Raw genomic sequence first — 19,866 nt, 5'->3', positions numbered from 1 at the left:
TGCAGCACAGGCGGATGTGAAGCATGTGTGCCGTGTACCCAGCAGCACCTTGGGCCAGCGCACTGTTGATGATTAATCAAAGTGAGCGCAGGCCGGGCCCTCACCCCGCTCTGGGAAAGTGGGTAGGCCATTGCTCGGAACTCTGGGAAGAGAACACACAGAACCCAACACCACACCACACAAACACAAGCATGTGTCTGTGTTCCTGTCTGCCTATCTGCTTGTTGCTGTTTGCAAGTCCGTGTTCATGTGACCTAAGTTGGTGATTAAATTGTGGGCTTTGGCACTGATGTGGCCGTGTGCCCATCGCAGCTGTTTTCAACCTGCCCAGCCCCACCCCCTTGACCCCCAGCATAAATGGCCCGGCGAGCTCAGAATGGATTTCCTCTCCAGCATCTGATTACGGCGGACACTTTCATCTCAGCCGGAATACGAGTATTTTTGCCTTTCACCATGCTAGCTCATTAACTGCTAATTTGGAGCAAGCTTTCACCACAAATGTGCATCTGTTGATGTTTCCCTGAACAAAGATTGTGTTTGTGTGGGTGTGTGTGTGTGTGTGTGTGTGTGTGTGTGTGTGTGTGTGTTTGTGTGTGTGTGTGTGTGTGTGTGTGTGTGTGTGTGTGTGCGTGAGAAGAGAAAGAGAAGAAAAGAGAGAGAGATGCAGAAAAGGACAGGCAAAAACAGAGACATACACAAAGACAAACAGAAGACAGTTGGATAGGACGTCTAAAATCAAAGCCAACAGAGTTAGGAGCCAAAGCCAAGACAGAGTACAGGTAAGCGCCTGTAAGTTCCTGGAGGCAGGCAACCACAGGGAAACACCACCAGGGAGTGTGTGTGAGTGTGTGCAAGTGTCTGTGTTTGTGCGTGTGTATGTGTGTAGGGGTGGGGGGGCTTTATGTAAGCTGTCCAGAGTAATTAGGAAAATAAGAGAGAGAAATGAGGTCAAGGATAATGCACCTCACAGAGGCCCTCAGCATACCAGGTACACACACATCCCACACTAGACCACTGTGAGGATCAAGAGCAGCAGGGTCTACTGAGACTCACACACACACACACACACACATGCTGCAAATGCATGTACATACAGTAGGCATACAAGTGCATCTACCTACAGTACACCTACACAAACATACAGACACAAACACACACACACACACACACACACACACACACACACACACACACGCACACACACGAGTCACACATCATGTGTACACACATACACATCACTGGACGTACAAATACAACCCGAATTCTGAAAAAGTTGAGACGCTTTGTCCTTCGTTTAAAAGACTGCATGGTTGATATGATTTGTAAATCTTTTTTTATTCACATTTTACAAAGCGTCCCAACTGCACACAGAAAAACAAACCGAAATACAAATAAAGCAGATGCATGTACACACAAATATCATAATATGAATAGACACATACAGTGCACACAACCTAGAACTATGATTTTATAGTGATTGCAAAATAATAAAGAAGAAACTAAAGAAAAATAAGTTGACATGATAGTGAAGAATTTGCAGCTGTCTGACAGAGACTGGACCAATCATGGGATACATCCTTAACGTGCCTGAACTAATCCCAGATGAGCATGACAAATCTAAAACAAGTCTCCTTCCAAAGTTTACATATGGATATATTAAGTGCAAGGTTCAATTCGTCCAAGGCACACTCAAGACAAAGTATTATCTTGTCTGCAACCCTTTCTCTCTATCCAGTTTTCTCTCTCTTTCCTCTTTTTCAATAATCTGGTCCCACTCTTTCACTCGTAGTATTTCAGTTTCATTCCTCCAGCCAACATCTACGCTGGGGACTAAGGATTTTCCCAAATCGGAATACAGTATATGTTATTGGGAAAGGACGAATAGTGGGACACTAACAGATATTTCTTTACCTGGACTTGTTCATTGTTATTTTGAAACAAAAACTCAGCCTCTACAGCATAACACTGTAAGATCTTTATACAGGGAAGGTCTTGCGATCTACACTGATATCAATTCCAGTTTTCCCCAAAAACATAAATCAGAAGACCACTGTTTACACTGGATGACTGTGTCCTCACATACTCTTGGAAACCAGCAATAGTCCCACAATGCTCTTCTGTAAAGCTTGATGTGTCTGTAAATTATTGTTATGCACAAGAGATTTCAGCTGGTTATTGTAGAGATTTTAAATCATCAGAATATTTCTAGATATTCCAAGAACTCTCAAAATACCATAAATTCACATTCTCATGCAGAACAACATGGAATCCACTTCAAGTGTACAGTATACTGTATATCAGTGACATACTAATTTGAAATTAGAGTCAATCAACAAATGTTAACCTTAGATATACAAGATTGCTTACAATGTTACATTCTGATTAATTTGCTTATCATTCATCATCATTATCATGATCAGTTAATTGTTCATGTAACTTTCCCATGATCTGTCTCATATAAATGTAAATCTACTCGAAAGATGTTCATTTGTTCTGTTTCTTTCATCTGGCAGAATAGGCAGAAGTAATCTTTTTGAGAGTGTAGTCAACCGCTTCCTTTAGTTTTTCAAAACACTCATTATCTCAGAGAAACACTTGCCTCAGCATCCAACTCCTCTCCGATATGACCCGTGTTCGGCTAGAGTCCGACGTATATGACTGGCCACAATAATGCACACGAAAGTAAAACAAGAACAGGAAGTCACACAGGAAACATTAGGTGCTGAGCAGGTGCTTCTCGAGTACACAATGGCCAGTCGACACATTTTACATGTTGTCCCTTTGGCAGGAGATTCACTTGGTGTGTTGTTAGATTACATCAACAGCCACAGACTGCTTTCTTGATGTGTTCCCTCATGCTTGATGTCCCTCTCACACTGTACCAAGTGAATGGAACTCACCTCTAATGTTATACACAAATTCTAAATTCTCAACACCCTCGTTATCATCCAATTGCCTGTGTAGTTTCTTGACAAGAAAAAGGTTCAAATCAAAACCCAAGATGGAGGAACTGTCAATGTCAACCAACCCAGACAGCAAAATCAGATTAGCAGATAGCAGACCGCTGGTGGCATGCCACTTGTAGTCCACCGTTGGACCACCATCTCTTGAAATTTAACTTATTGTGAATATTAAGAAAATACATGACATCTTATTAAAATGATGGAGGAAGTATTGCTGAATAAATGAAAACGATTTTAGACCAGTGACAATATTGGGCCATTTGATGGCAACTTGTTAGTGGACCACCAGAGAACCAATGAGCAAAACGCCAGTGAACTGCCAGGTGTACCCCCTGTGGGCTGACAGTGGTCCTCCAGCCTCTTGCTATCTGGGAGTAGACCCATTCCAGTTGGGAAAAGTATGTTCAGTACCTGGCAACATCGCCACAAATTTGAATTAAAGACAGTGGAAAATAAGATTGTGTATGTTGTGTACAAGTTGTACAAAAAGTAATCATAAAGTAATCAGATTACGTTACATGTTTTGGGTAATCCAATTAATTTAATTATGCAACTGATTACAAAATTTGCCATGCAATCTCGATCGATCACATTTCAAAGTAATTTGACCCAATCCTGACAATCACAAACCCCTTACACACTCTCTCTCTCTCTCACACACACACACACACACACACACACACACACACACACACACACACACACACACACACACACACACACATACAATAGGCTCCAATCTGCACATTGTTTTTTGTCAATGTGAACCAACAGTGCTTTACAGACAATGAGCTCTGCAGACAGTGACAGATATCAAGTCGTTGCTGTGGTTACACAACCATATTGCTGATATTGATTGGGAGTTGGCAATTAGACTGCTACTACATGTCAAGTGATGACTTTACCACGACTGGCACAAAATGTGTCTGATAACATCCCTGTTTCGTGTGTTTTGCCATGGACTCTCCATACAGAACAAGTCAACGGGCGGGGGGGGGGGGGGGGGGGGGGGGTTAGGCTAACAATTCATTTAGAATCAGATTATACTCTGTGGTAGCCTACTCTATAGGCTACCCTTCCTTCTCATCACATAAACTAGGACAACAACTAAACAACTACAACAAACTAGGCTACAAGGTATTTCAACAAATTACCCCAAGGTACAGTATTTAGGTAGCCTTGGGTAGCCTACTACAGGGGTATTCAATTAAAATTCAAAGAGGTCCAGTTACTAAAATGTCCTCCCGGCAAAGGTCCGAATCTTAAATTGTCACTCAAAATAGTGTAGGCTACCCTGATGTTAATAAAATCAATAACGCGTGTATTTCTAGGCCTATTTAATTTATTGCTACATTTCAAGTGTTTTCAAAGTAATATGCTTGTAACATACCAAAAAGTCTTAACTTGAATGATACTTGAATGCAAAACAATACTGTAGTTGTCTTTACTAGGAATACATTTCAAGAAAGTTAACAGACAACAGACACTGAATTATTCTGAAGAGAATAAATATAAAGTGCAAGCACAACTTTGAGCAGCCTGAACTTAGGGCCTTCAAGTAGCCTAATGTAAAACATTCCGAATCTTTTGAATAAAATAAAAGTGGATCTTTAAGAAAAAAGAAAAAGAAAAAGTTCTTTGCATACTGCGTTCTAGTTAGTACATTCTCTGCTAATAGTTCAGATTTATTTTCTTGTTGTTGAAGCTGACAATGGGATCTGTAACGTTTCTGCAGCCGCATTAAGCACTCATTCACAGCTGTCCCATCGCTACATGCTGTCTTGTGTTGCACCAAAATCCACGAAATCTTTAACGAACACTAATTTGCCTGTAAATGCATGCGTGATCACACGAGTAGACCTGTCATAGTTTGCTTTCAATTTGATAATTATTATCCTACTCCGCCGAGGAGGAGAGTAGCCTATGTTTTCATCGGGGTTTGCGTTTGTTTGTCTGTTTGTTAGCTCTCGGAGTGCTTTTCAAGTTTTACTTGCCCTCACTGCGGACTTCTGCGCGTACAGTACCTTTCCTCAAACGACCCGTGTTTGATCTCATAGTGACGCTAACGTCGCCACAGTTTCACAGCGCATATTCACAGCAGAACGAACGTATTGATCCGTCCATTCATCTTTAAAAGTTCGGTTTTCACCATCTATTTTTTCTTATTTTTGAGCAAGCCATTTTCTTTCATCTCCTCTCTCTCCCGCTATATAGGCCTATTCTCTGTTGCTGAAAGGTAAACAATCGAGTTGATTGGCTTGGCTACGCACGATGCTCTTTGATAATATTAGGCCGACAATTTCAACGGGTCCGGACAGAACCGTCACTGGGTCCGGACCCGGACCGCGGTCCGCCATTTGGTGATGCCTGGCCTACTACAACCTCCATTATAATCTCGTTATATTGACAGATGCTGTGACCGTTCTGTGATTGGTCCGTTTCGATGGGTGTTTCCGCATTCCACCCAGGAGCTATCTGCACAGGCACAACCTGGAGAAGACCCAGTCGCGTCTAAGAAAAAGAACTGTCACTTGATTAACCACTCTAAGGGGGACTAGTTGGCACAGAACTTGGTGGAACAGGATGCCGTACGTTCTCATCAGTACTCAGATTCGACTGGTGCGTATCTCTGCACGCTTCTGTTTGAAGCATACAGTATGCTGACGCAAGTAAAGCTGTGCTTATAGGAGTCCCGTTGTTACATGGCCATAAACGGGGTACAGTTTTAAAGACGTTATAATGTGTCACAGAAGTGATGTGAGTCGTTTGTTAATCTTACGAAAACATACATTTTTAACACTGCTAGTGGACGCGTTGACTAATGTTTGGAAGTAGCCTATTCGTGCTAACTGCAAACACGCATGTTGATACATTGTTGCACATTTGTAGCATCCTCCCCCCTATTTAATTTGATGGCTGTTAGATAACTTTGTGGTGTTCATGAGTCCCATCAGTAGGCTATGCAGATGGGTCTGCTGAGAGAACCAGAATTTCAGGAGGGTTATGCAATGGTTGTGTCCGCCTGTCAAAGGAACTGGTAGTGTGATAGACTAGTGTTACTGTGAAGAGTGACTTGGCTTGGAAGTTGAGACCAACGTTGGCAGATCTAACTCTTGGTTACCCAAACATGCAACCAGCTGAATACATCACAACCAGAATAAAGATTATATCTGGAGTAGCCTCCTTACAAAGAGAACTGGGAGACTGGATGTTGTCCCTTTATTGATTCTGTTTGAAACTGCATATCATCATCATACTACCAATATTCTAAAGTTGAAAGAGCAGATAAGCTTACATACAACATAAATATCTCTATTATATGTCTTAATTTATGTTGTATGTTCATGCAACCTATGTTAAGATGATTATTATTATGGCTTTATGATATGAAATTAGGATATGGATATGGATACCTAGAAGTATGCTTTGTTTTCAGATGATCGACTTTATTGTCATGTGTGTTTTAGGAGACCGGTCCAACCATGGTTGGAGATGAGTACTCAGATCCAGCAATAATGACTTACCTCGGGGCCAGGAAAACAACAATACTGGGAAACAATTTGTAAGTATGAAGTAGTCTGGCTCAGCTGAATGAGAGCCCCAAGTCCTTAGTCCAGCTGTCAGCGGTCCATTTCTATATTGTCTGCTTGCCTCCATGGATCCCAGTATCTCAAGCGTTCTCTGGTTACTATGATTTCATTTCTGTTGAAAAGAAATTACGATCTGTAATCACAAGCAATGTGTTTAAACAATTGAAATACATGTAGGATTTATTTATTTTATTAAATTGCCTGGAAACTGTGGTTTACTATAGCAAAGCCAAGATGTATCACAAAACATAGCCAACTGCCCATGTCAGATCTGCTGTATTTCCAGTACATAAATAGATAGATAGATACAGCAACTTTATTGATCCTCAAGGGGAAATTCAATTCAGTCTAGTACATTTGTGGTACATCAGGAAACATAACTACCATGTTTGTGTGTGTGTGTGTGTGTGTGTGTGTGTGTGTGTGTGTGTGTGTGTGTGTGTGTGTGTGTGTGTGTGTGTGTGTGTGTGTGTGTTTATTTCACAGCTCAGAGTATCATGTGGATGACCCTCCTAGGGTGGTTTTAGACAAGCTGGAGAAGCTGGGCTACCGTGTTGTGTCCATGACAGGCGTGGGCCAAACCCTGGTGTGGTGTTTACATAAGGAGACCATGTGACAACACACACACAAACACACACACCAAATGGTCTCTGACCTTACCATTTTAGGTGGTACATGTCCTCATAATCGATCAAGTGACTGCAAAGTCCTGTGCCCTGTGCTGCACTTTACCTGATCCTATGGTGCCAGGCCCTTGCCATCTTTTTTTGTTTCTTTTTTTCTGAATTATGTCAGAAATATTTCACTTGTAAAAGTTACTCAAGACAGTGGGGTGTAACTAAAAAATATATATCTCAAGTTATGATTAGCTAGGATTACTTATGTGAATGCATATTGAAATATAAACACCTGGATATCAAACTAAGACAAAAGCACTCATTCCAGCGAAGTACGGGTAATGCCATTTTGTTATAGCTAAGAAATGAAAGTCATTCCTAGAACATTCTCAAACATTCCTGAACATCCATATCTTTACGATGTAAACTGACTGTACAAATGGTCAACAAGATCAGTGTCTCTTGTTAGTAATGATTACAGAATCATTCTTTCCGTTTCATCTTTGAATGTATGTGCAAAGCTGAGCAGGGAGGATCTGTTACAACAACAAAATTGTACTTGTTGACTTAAATCATTCCTTGTACTACACTACTACTTGGAATCAAGAAATGTGGTTCATATATGCGATATCCTAACATCTTTCTTTAAGTCTGTATGTAACCTGTGCTTAAAACATCCAGTCATTCACTACACAGTTGTGCACTATATTATCAGTGACTATATTGTGTTTATTCACTGTGTAGTACACTATGTAGCCTAGGGAATGACAGTATGTTACGAATGCAGACTTAGATTTCCTCTTGAAGCATATTTTACTGTAGGGAGTAGATTTGTACAATGTGTATCCTATTGTACTGGTACTGCCGCATGGATTCCGAAATAAAATAACTATTGTCATAATGAGGACCAGTTCTGCTTTCTCTCTCTCTCTCTCTCTCTCTCTCTCTCTCTCTCTCTCTCATATTAACCAAAAGCAGCCCCCTTGTGCCAGGGCAACAGCAAATAAAAAAGAGAGAACATTTATGCGAGAGGTGGAAATGACTGCAAACAATTTGTTCTGTCAGAGGCTTCAGGCATCTTATGATGGGAAAATGAGCAACGGCGACAAGATTAATGATATACTGTAGCTTGTGGCAGTTTGGAACAGCAATTGAAATCATCTTCCGTGAAGCATACTGCTTTAAAAAATACTTACACAGATGCTGTCTTGTTCTTTGTGTCTGTTGAAAAACATGTCACTGCAGTGATTAGCATTCACCAAAATGCAGTTACATCCAGTCATTTAGCATTTAGCCCTGCTAAGCTTGACAGGTCCGTGTCTAGCTTTGCATTTGGATTTGCAAGTGGTTGGACAGCAAGTGGAGTTTTGGGCTTGGCAGCGCATGCTGTATAGAGAGGAGAGAGAGGCCTTGTCATAGTTCTGATACAACAGAGTATAAATTGGAATGGTTACATAATGTATCACATACTGTAGGACTAGTCTTCACTGACCTACTGTATTGAATTTGGTCAGCCAATATACAACACACAGCCTTCCATATCAGATATTCCATGAGACTTTGTGTGTGTGTTACAAGTTTGATGACTTTTACACACTCATTTGTAGTACGTGGTTAGCCAACAACATGAGGAGAAGAACTGCCAGCATGGCTACTGCACTCAATTTCCAGCACCATTTTTATTTTCATAACTTCAACATCAAACAAGCAGAGTGTTTTTTATATCGCTCTATAGTTTGGGTTGGGAGGGAGATGCAAATGTGGATAAAGCCCTTTTGACTAACAAAAGCACTGACCTGGAGGTGTTTGTGTGTGTGTGCGAGTGTATTTGTGTCAGAGAGAATCAGAAAAAACATGTGTGTAAAACATTAGTATGCTTCTGTGTGTATGTGTTCGTGAGTGAGTGAGCGTGCGTGTGTGTGACAGAGTATTTGTGACAGCAAAAGAGCAGATAGGGAAAATGGAGGATCATGATTACAATAGCTTAATTGGATAGCTGATGATGGAGCAACAGAAGTCTCTCAGGCTCTCGTGCCTTCCCTTCACTCAGGGTCTTATGGGTAATGCGGTCTGCTAAATTGCTTTCCTGTTTGTCTGTCACTCTGCCAATCTTGTTCCCTGTTAGTCTGCCCCTCTGTTCCGGGAGGATATGTTCTCCTATAGATATCTGGAGCTGTAATTATATTTCCTGTGTTGTAATTTGGACAGGCATGGTGTGTTAAGTTTTTTTTTCATATTGTTATTTTACCCACTTTTTCCAGGGAAGTGAAAAGAGCAGTATGTGTAAAAAGAACCATGTGATGGAGAAAATGTTGTCGAGAGAGAGAGAGAGAGAGAGAGAGAGAGAGAGAGGGAGCGAGGGATGGCGTGGGGGGTGGAGGAAGAAAAGGGGCTGGCGTCTTCCTGCCGTAGCCGAGCATTGTGTAACACAGCCGTGTGGGAGCAGGGCGAGCGTGGCCACACGACTGAGATGGATCACTTGGGGTTTTTGGATCAGGCGATTAACTTGGATGCCTAAATCACATAATGACAGCAGGAAATGGGCCCACAGACCCCTTCATAGAGACACTATTGTGGCACAGTGCTCTAGGGGACACCATAACCATTCTGCTCTGTTTTGTGTATCTTGCAGGGAGATGTTAACAAAACAATTCAGCTGTCCCCCAAAGATCTGATTAACCCTGCTGCAGTCCCAAGGAGATCTGTGCAACGGTAAAGCAAGAGTTGTGACCAAACAATAACATGGATCCATCACTTGGTCCCCACCGCATGGGCCCAATCAATCATACTTTATCAACAGTTTGTCACAATTATAAACCCACAGCAAGTACAACTGGGTGAGTGAAACGGTCACGTCATTACATTTGGATTATGAAAATTCACACCTAATCTTGCATGTCCTCTTTTATAAACCATGTCACCCCTTCTTTTACTGTGTCCACTTGTGTTGTGTCCACAGGCAGGTGGGAACCAGGCTCACAGCAGCATGAATAGAGGACTTAGAATGTTTCAATGAGCCTGGCAATTGTAGACACTGGTTTTGGTCCAGAAGTCACAGATCGGGCCACAAGCATGTCAGTCAAATGTGTGGAAGCAGGTAAATGGTGCTGGATCAGGCAGAAGGGAGGAGAGACAGGACAAGTGGGGAGGGTGAGTCTGCTGTCCAGTCTCCAGCTACACTAATGACCGAAGGTGCAAGGTTTTTCAATATATGTGAAGTGCACAATTCCATGTAATCTGCTGAAATTCATCATTGAGCATATTCAAAAAGACATTCTGTGTATCTGTACAAGAGGAAATAACTTATCTGGTCCAGTGATTGCCACAAGGGCAGTAGTTTAAGAGCACAAGACTAATCCACCGCACTGTCTTGACTTTCCGTAAGACCCTCCCTGCAGTTTGGTTCTAGGAGCCTGTGACGTTGGGGAATTTCAGAGCAATCACCATGTCCACCACAGTCACAGCGTGGAGCGTTTGGGCCACGCTCAGCTCTCATTGTGTAGACAAACTCTGGTCCCTTAAGACCCATATTTACTCTACCCCACAGTGACAGCAGCACCATGTCTAGTGGGCACGGAGCTGGAACCCATGCTTAAAGAACAGGGCTGAGAGGATTTCTCCACGAAAAACATTTTTCCAGAAGGGACAAGGTCAGCGGTTTGGCCGCTGTGAGGATGGGGAATATTTTGGAGACGCATGTGAATGCTGTCGTTTTTGAGACATGTTTTATTTTCAAGTAATGTACCAAGTCTTTTTTTTTAAATATTTTTTTGCTTGGGGGGATAAACTCATTGCATGTGTTTGGGGTGTATCTGGCATTAGTGTGTAAACATATCGCTCCATTCGTTCAAAATATTGTTTTGCAAAATCCCATCAGTTGTGTCAGCCATGTTTTTTTTAAGAGCCATCCCTTGTGCTTAGGGCATTGGTAGATGCTTGGCAACAGGATAGCATGCCAGTGTCGCCTGCTATAATCAGAAGTCAGAATAACACAGTACAGAGACCTCTAGAAAAAAACAAACAATATTTATTCCATTCCCCAAACTTAAATGACACAATAAAAATATGCATTTAAATTGGCCACAAACTAAGCAGCATGACTTTATGAAACTAAAGCCATTAGTACAACAGTCCGAAATATGTACTCGAGAATTTGCCATGTCCAAGACATCAGCTCCGATCATACCACGACAAATACTGATTGGACCAACGTGGACACGTCAACCAATGAAGCACCTCGCCAATGGTTTAGTGTCCTAAGTGGGCCAATGGGATCCAGCGTTGGGGTCAGGCTTTGGTCTTGGGTTTGGCACGGGCGGTGGCTGCCTCCTCCTCATCCTCCTCGTCTTCCCTCTGCATGTCCTCAATGAGCTTCTGGCGCTCGGCTGCCTGACGCATCCTCATCAGCACCAGGCTCTCGTAGTCACGGCCAGAGGTCAGGGAGGCCTGCAGGAGGACACAGGACACACACAAACAAACATTACACACACATCCATACAGATGTGCCCAAATACATAGGGACACACACAAACACACACACACACACACACACACACACACACACACACACACACACACAAAGGATGTCACATAAACACACATGCACATAGATGTGTTCATACACACGGTAACACACACACGCACACACAGGGATACAGACGCACAAAGTTAAACATAGAAACAGGCTGTCGGTGACCACATCACATTTTTATCAGCATTGTTAGTCAACATTTGCATCGAAGGCATGACTGTTCCTAAACATGTGACTAAAACTGTACTCCATGCAAATGTCAAAACAATGAAATCAACTCTGCACATAGGGCAGGAAAAACAGTGAGAGCTCCTCTAACTCAAGCAACATGCCATCACAGGGCAAGCAGGCGCGAGTCTGTGAATGTTTGTCTTTGCAACCCCCAAACACACAAAAGGGCAAAACCACATTTCTTAAGGAGACTCCACTCTTAAATATGCATAACGGCAACGAGAGAGAGAGAAATAGAGAGAAAGAGAGAGAGAGAGAGAGAGAAGAGAGAGCAGAACTCAGTGTGGGAGTGCTGTGTGCGAGGCCCTGCCTGGCTAAGGCTGCCGTGTCTGAGAGATTACGGGACGTCTGACAGGGCCGCTGGCTCCAGGACACTGCCATGTCTCGTCTCTGTGCTGCGGAGCCGCTCCTCGTCACGGTGCCAGAGCCGGCTGGAGCCACACACACACACACACACACACACACACACACACGGGTCCTCGGTCTCAGGGAACCGCCAGGGCTCCAAAGCTGACGTCACTGACGCTCTGCACACAGCGCACGCCTGATGCCCACTCTTGGTTGTTGGGTGCTCGTCTGCCACGGTTAATTCCACGCATGTTTGAAAATGAAAATGTCGATTTAAAAAGCTGGAACAAATTCATGCAATTTCTTTGCTGGAGTTGAACTTTGAAATGGCACCATGATTTCACGTTTTGCACAGTGCCTAAGTGACACTGCCGCCAGCTCCGCACATATACAGACAGCAAGGGGACAGCAGACAGACAGACTGGGCTAAACAAATGCATCTGATGCTTTTTAAAAGCGTTTTAATTATTGCTTTTTAGCTATACTTCACTTGAACGTATCTACATAAGAGTGACATGACGCTGTCATGAACATGTCATTAACATTATCGTCATCAAGTCATACACGTTTATGACATAACGCTTCTGTCATTAAGTGTCATTCAATATTTGTCATGACAAGTTAGGGTTAGAGTTCATGTGTCATGACTGTGTCACGAGCTCATGTAGATACCTTCAGGTAAAGCGTCACCTACTTTTTAAACACTTTTAAACTATTGCCCTTTTTATGCTTTTATGTTCTATGACCTTGTGTGTTTTGTGCTTTCATTTCTAAACTATACTTTGACTATAAACCTTCTATGCAGGGCAATTAAGTCAAAGGTATTTTGTTTGTTTGTGTTTATGTAAAGCATATTGAATGTGATGTATGAAATGCACTATACAAATAAAGTTGACTTGATTTTTACAGCACATAATATACATGTGTGCTCTGTGGCCATAGAAACCTCATGTTGGTATTGTTAGCAAGCTGCCCTCACTTAGGCCACAAGAACAGAAATTGTAGTTACCGCCATAATTGAGCATTAAAAAATTCCATGCCAACAGACATCTTGACAGACTGTCAAAGTCAATCTCCAATGAAGAGGACTGTTTTGGCCCAAATTTCTCTCAGAAGTTAAAGGCAGGCAGACAATATGCCACTTGAGAAGTAGAGGGATCACATCGACTAGAACACAAGAGTCAAAAGTGGAGCAAAAGAAAGTGTGTGCCTTTCTGAAGTGCCTTTCCGTCACTGTACAACTAAAGCCAAGCCAAGCCAAGCCAAGCCAAGCCAAGCCAAGCCCATAGTCCAGGGCTGCAGGAATCCACATTGTTCTGTTACACGCAGCCTCATTGGCCTAACTATCTACAAGTATACAGTAGACCATTGTGATTGGTGTGTATTTGTTTGTAAATACCAGTTGTATTTATGTGTACTCCAGGCACTTAAGACTGCACCTAAGACTACATCACTGTATGGATACGGCTGATGTCAGTCAGACTTCTGTGGCCGGGTACCTTCCTGCAGTTCCTGGCCTTTGTGAGTGCCATTGGATCAGTGTTAGACTAACACCAAGCCCAGCAGACACAGGCTCCAGGGCAGCAGGGGCTCCAGGCCCTCCAGTGCAGTAGCGGGAGGCTGGATAAACAGGCCCGGAGGCCCAGCAGCAGGCTCCCTTGCCTGGGCTTAAGTCCCCGCACTCCAGCCCCTCCGCCCCAGAGGGTGGGCCGCGGGGCCAAGCTGTCTGCAGAACAAACCGTTGTTTTAGGGGATTAGGAGAGGAAGCCTGCTGTGCCAAGGATGTGTCCACCTAACAAGAGCACGAGGGCAGAGAGGGGAGCTGCTGGGCTTTGGTTGTGTCTCTCTCTCACTCACTCTCGCTCGCTCACTCACTCACTTTATCTTTCTCTCTCTCTCTCTCTCTCTGTTTGTAAAAAGTGAGTGAAGGAGTAACCAAGATACAGAGATAGTAAGGGAAAGAGGAGAAAAAATTATCTGTCTGTGAGCGTTTACATGCATGCACACTTGTGTGTGTGTGTGTGCGTGTGTCTTAGGGGTAAGCAAAAATAGCAAAGGACAAGCAATTCTGTGAGGTAAACCATCTGGAAGAGATGATGAAGGCTCCATCAACCACCCATGTGAACAGAGAGAGGGAGGGAGGGAGGGAGGAGAAAAGTAAGAACAAGGGAGAGAAAGAGAAGGGAGGGGAGGAGAGAAGAGGAGCGGTGCAGAACGGAACTGTATGGGGTGATGCGTCGCGTGTTGGACTCCGCTCTCTGATTACCATGGCGGCGAAGAATGAGCTCAGGTTGCCCTGTTCCAAACATGGAGCCATGAAATATCACGCAAGCTCAATTAAGTACATAAACAACTGTTGCATCTTCAATGGAACCCAAAAGACAGGCGAGCGAGTGTGCTGCTGGCCCTGGCACCCCTGCCCCCTCTACGCCTCCGGCTCACCATCCCTCAGCTCCAGCACGCCCTCTACTGGCCACTCCTGTATCACAGCCAAGCACAAGCCTGGAGCGCTTACGCACCTACTGTAGCGTGCATTGTTCTCAAGGGTGGGAGTAATAGGCCAATGTAGTTTGCTGTATTATTTTTAGTTAAGCACAAGCTTAAGAGAGGCTCTCGACTCAATAGACATCTGAGGTAAGACTAGGTCAACCTGGGCTGGCCAAAGCACATAATGTCTATTTACTGGCAGGCAGGTCTGTACACATAACCCTGCCATACAGATGAAGCACTTTACAGGACTTATAGGTAGCGTGTGATTCCAACTGTACGTCTGTTTGTTCATCTGTCTGTTTTCAGAGACTGATGTAGTTGGGGAAGAATGATGAGGTAACCGAGCGGTGTGCTGTCTAGCCCAGGTGTTAGCAAGCATGATGACGCTGCTGCTCAAACACTAAGGGGTGTTTCCTGGTCTTGAAGATGTGTGTGAGTTCACGTAAGTTTGTGTGTGTGCGCGTGTTTGGGCCCTGAATCACCATAACTCACACAGCCACTCTGCGCATGGGGGCGTGTGTTCCAGGGCGACGAGGTGATCTGTTATGGTGTCTGGTCTGGCGTGTGTTTGCTCTGTGAATCACATTAGATCTCAGTGGGCAGAGGTGAGCACACTGGGGCGCTGGGAGGAGGAGGAGCAGATGGGAAACCACCGCAGACGGCCTACTAACTCAGACCACAGCTCCTGAGAGAGAGAGGGGGGGGGAGAGAGAGAGGGGGGGAGAGAGAGAGAGAGAGAGAGAGAGACAGGAGCAGAGCCGAAGGAATGACATCACCCTCCTCCTCTGGGACAGTGTGGGGGAAGCGTACACACACGCACGCACACACACAAAGCTAGCTTAAGATATGATATACCATCATCAGCTATCACTGCAGAGGCCATGAGTCTTACAGACACACACGCACACATGGTTACACACACACACACACACACACGGAAGTGGTTCCGCTTAGAAGTCTCACACAGCTTCAGTGCACATATTCTGTACTGTAAATAGCAGGTGTATGTTGGTGCATGACAAGTAGCTCGACTACATGTCCACATGGATAAGAGTGACGGCTGTCCGGTATCTAGGAGAGGGCATGTGCAGTGTGCATGAGTGCAAGTACAGTAGTGTGTGTTTGTAAGAGGGCTGCCAGTTATGAGTCATGGCCTGCAGCTTCAGACTGACACTGTGAGGTCCTAAACGTTCCTGTACGGAACAGCTCCATGGACTACAGAACCATGATGTCAGGCAAGTTACTGACATACTAATGTGAACTCTCATCGGTGGCTGACATCACACAATCCTATCATCCTCGGGTCCATTTCCCCCTAGGAAGTACAGCAACTTAAAGACTGTCCTTCTCAGTCTGTACGCGCCAGAGAGGGGGAGTGTGTAAGTCCCCACTTAAAGTAGCCTTGCATCCCATCATGCATTTCCCCCCCGCTGTCCCAGGGCCAGCCCTGCGCTGTGAGGCAGATGGAGTTAAAGACTGCACAGCACAGAGAGACAAACGGCCTGCAATCCCACCATGGCTCATTGAGCTGTCCAAAACAGAGCGGAACTCCTCACGCAACACTCAAACACATGTGCAAAGTGTGGGTGTGTGTGAGTGAGTGAGTGACTGAGTGAGTGACTGAGTGTGTGTGTGAGTGAGGGAATGAATGTGTGAGTGTGCACATACACCTATGTGTGTGTCTATTCTCCAGTTCTCAAAGTGCCAAACAAAGGTGTTAGTTAGAGAGAGATGATGTAGAAAACGATGAGAAGACGTGAGAGGCGTGTAGCAAGGCTGATGATTCCCCTGCTCTTGCCTACAGCTAGCAAGTCCTCACAACAGAGCGATGCTTCAATGAGATGTCCAAAACATACTGATTTGTACAATTGCTTCACAATTTGTTATGTTTTTATTTCATTTTTTTCCCTTGTAGAGACAATTTCCAACATCAACATTTTATTACTCAACAACTAAATCCTTTATGTATCTTTGTGATGGAACAACACTGACTTGTGATGCCTGTATTCATCTGAAATCTGAGATCCACACTTCCTGACTCAGACTGTGGTCAACCGCACTCCATCCTGGCAGGGAATTACCATGGAAACAGCCAGCACACCACCACCACCACCCAGGAACTAACACCTCAGAGGAAATAATACATAAGCTGGTCTTTACAGGCAGCTTTGCTCTACTCTCCAACAGTCTGGTTCAGCTTCAGCTCTCTGAAGTTTAATCTTCAATATTTCTCCCAAACCCCCAATATCTCTCTCTCTCTCTCTCTCTCACACACACACACACACACACACACACACACACACACGGACGCACGCACACGCACGCACGCACACACACACACACGATCTCTCCTTTCTGTCAGTGAGATGTGGCAGGGGTGATTAATGGGGCCCAAACACTTATTTAGAGCTCATTAGGAGTGCGCTATGTCCGTGCGAGACGCGTGCCCAGTGCTCTCTGCTAACTCAAACAAACACACGCAACACCAGTCGGAGGGCCAGAGTGCAAGGAAACCCAAAACTGCACCAGAGAACAAAGACAGGAAACATATCACTTTTTATTCTTCAAACAAGCGTGCTATGGGTGGGAGAAAACAATACACAGACAAGTGGAGATAGATGTGTAAATATTAAGGGCCAGAAAGCAGGGAGGTGTGTGCGTGTGCGTGTGTGTGTGTGTGTGTGTGTGTGTGTGTGTGTCTAGTGGAGGTAGATCTGTGAGCATTCAAAGCCAGAAAATCGGGAGATGTGTGCGTCTGTGTGTGTGTGTGTGTGTGTGTGTGTGTGTGTGAGAGAGTGTCTGTGTTGGGAGGAAATGACAAAACGGAAACAGATCCTGAGCACTTCGAGCCAGGGAAAGGATAGAACAGTGTGTGTGTGTGTGTGTGTGTGTGTGTGTGTGTGTGTGACAGAGAGAATGAGGGAGAGAATAGTTAAGGTCTGGACGGCTCCCCTTCCTGAGTCTGCGTCGAGCTCTTTATCACACAAATCCTGCAGCCAACTTCCTCTGCTTTGTTAATGACAAAGATGCAGGAGCTGTTGAGTGCATCAAACAGAACACCTGGCTCCAGTGTCTCACTCATGAACAGGCTAAAGTACACAAGCTCATTTGGAGAACAAGATCAGAAGGGAACCTTAAATGAAAGGAACAGAAAGGAACAATAGGATAAAGAGAAAGGACGGGAGGGAGGACCGAGGGAGAGAAGAAGAACAAAACACGAGCGAGTGAGAGGGGCGTGAGACGTTCACCAAGTCGAGGAAAATGGTAACAACAAAAATGTACATGTGTACATTCTAATTACCCAATAAATATATAATATATACACAAATCCTTATCAATCGATTCACACACACTCTTTTTCACTCAATTAAGTTGAAACACAGTGTCTTCACTTTCCTAGACACTCATCAATTCCTCAAACCTTAATGAAAGACTCCAAGCCACTGATCATGATGTATTAAATAATGTTAAGAAGGACTAAAACTTCAATTCTTCCCGGCGGTGGATGTGTCTGGACCGGAGCAGAGGCAGCAGGACAGAGCCAGTGTGCTGGACCGTCTGGCCTGCTGTTCAACGACCGCAAATGAACAGAGCGAAAGAGAGGTGGAAGTGAAAGAGAGAGAGAGAAAGAGAGAGAAAGAGATGTGTCCGTGCCCAGCGTTCTCCAGCGCTCTTAATCATTATGATTGATGCGACACTGGGCTCCTGACACTGAGGGGTGGCCAAGTGGCAGACCAGAACAGAGATTCAGTTTCCACCAACACATTTGTGTCTGCCACGCAGGATGAAAGGGACTGGAAATGTGGAAAGTGGGCCCAGAAACAGAAACTACCCTGATAGCTTGTGATAGTCGGGCTCCACACGGAATAAGCTCCAAGTTGGCGAGAAACGGTAATTAAAAGGTTATTAACACGCTCATAACCTTACGAGGTTATGAACTCATGAGGCTAAGAGCCAATCAGATGGCAGTGTCAGAATCCCATACATGCTTGCCCTATCTGTATACAAATAAAACTTTATCATTGTGAGCCACAACAAAAAATCCCATGCCAAATAATGTCCTATTCCCACACTCAGTATTATGCGCAGTGGCACTTTAGAGATGCCAAGGAGCCACTGCAGCCCAAGAGGCATTAGGAGAGCCTGATAGGACTGTTTACAGTCTCATTCACAAGGCACTTGGTTCCTGGAAGTACTGTGGGGCACTGTGCAAAAATGGCAAGTGTGGCTGTGTTGGCACCAGGAGATTAAGTGGCATCTTATCACATTAATACGTTGGTCAAACAGCTCTGGGAGTGAAGGAGTCTCCGCCGCCCCCACCGCTGCCCCACCCCTCCCCCAATCGTCCACATGTTCGCTTCCAGGCTTTGGTCTGGGCCCTCAAAGAAACCCAAATCTTGAGGCCCTTGATTTAATAATTACAAATTGCAGCGTGCCAGAGGACATCAGGCAATGCACATTTTCAGACCAATTTCCCCGAATTCCCACAACTTGTGAGGTATAAACTCACACACAAACACGCACGCACAGACACACACACACACACACACACACAAAAGTTTGCAGACACATAAATTCCCCCTTCAGATCTAAGTGAATGAAGTATGAGTAGGCAAGTCAGAATAAAATCAAAATCTTTTTAAGGGAAGTTAGTAATCAAGCATGTCCAGAAAAAAATAATTATGCCGCTCAATAAAATTGTACTTGGCTTTCTTTGAAATGTTATACACCCACTAATACTCAAAGTCTACAGAGTGTAATTACAGCAAATAACATTATGCAGATAACACTGCACTATAAAATAAATAATTTAAATGCAAAAATTAAATGATTGATTAATCATTAAAAAAATAAGTCAACAGTCTGATTCAATATTACACTGGAAAACTAATGGGATCGACCTTTTTGGCAAAAAACGTATTTCCCATGCTGTTATAGGGTAATTTCAGAAAAGGTTAAACAAAGCCAGAACTTTTTCACAGTTTTTTAAACATCTCTGCAAATGTGGAAAATGGAATAGCATTTCATATCTCATTCTCATCAAATCAATATTTATGGAACCTTGCTGAATAGGCTGGTTAGCGTATGAGTCTGTG

General features: G+C 44.0%; 2 protein-coding genes across 2 annotated transcripts in view; one reads left to right on the top strand and one right to left on the bottom strand.

Annotated features, from left to right (window-relative positions):
- Positions 1-5,422: 5,422 nt before the first annotated feature.
- On the top strand, positions 5,423-8,071 carry gchfr (GTP cyclohydrolase I feedback regulator). Its single transcript, XM_062523522.1, has 3 exons — positions 5,423-5,582; positions 6,431-6,525; positions 7,040-8,071. Exons 1-3 carry the CDS (start codon positions 5,547-5,549, stop codon positions 7,167-7,169), a joined length of 261 nt encoding a protein of 86 aa, XP_062379506.1. The 5' UTR covers positions 5,423-5,546; the 3' UTR covers positions 7,170-8,071.
- Positions 8,072-11,175: 3,104 nt separating this feature from the next.
- Positions 11,176-19,866, bottom strand: part of dnajc17 (DnaJ (Hsp40) homolog, subfamily C, member 17) — a 60,160-nt gene continuing 51,469 nt past the window's right edge. Inside the window, exon 11 of the mRNA XM_062522835.1 lies at positions 11,176-11,616. Within this exon, the coding sequence (XP_062378819.1) occupies positions 11,458-11,616 (159 nt within the window). The 3' untranslated portion in view covers positions 11,176-11,457. The remainder of the gene's footprint in view (positions 11,617-19,866) is intronic.

The sequence above is a fragment of the Sardina pilchardus genome, chromosome 20 (genome assembly GCF_963854185.1).
Source record: "Sardina pilchardus chromosome 20, fSarPil1.1, whole genome shotgun sequence".
Classification (NCBI taxonomy): Eukaryota; Metazoa; Chordata; class Actinopteri; order Clupeiformes; family Clupeidae; genus Sardina; species Sardina pilchardus.
This window is presented reverse-complemented; position numbering and strand designations above follow the sequence as displayed.

Excerpts from the sequence above, each read along its gene's own strand:
- gchfr (XM_062523522.1), top strand. The coding sequence starts at position 5,547 with ATGCCGTACGTTCTCATCAGTACTCAGATTCGACTG. Across the intron at positions 5,583-6,430 it reads TCAGTACTCAGATTCGACTG|GAGACCGGTCCAACCATGGT; the intron begins GTGCGTATCTCT and ends TGTGTGTTTTAG. Across the intron at positions 6,526-7,039 it reads ACAATACTGGGAAACAATTT|CTCAGAGTATCATGTGGATG; the intron begins GTAAGTATGAAG and ends TTTATTTCACAG.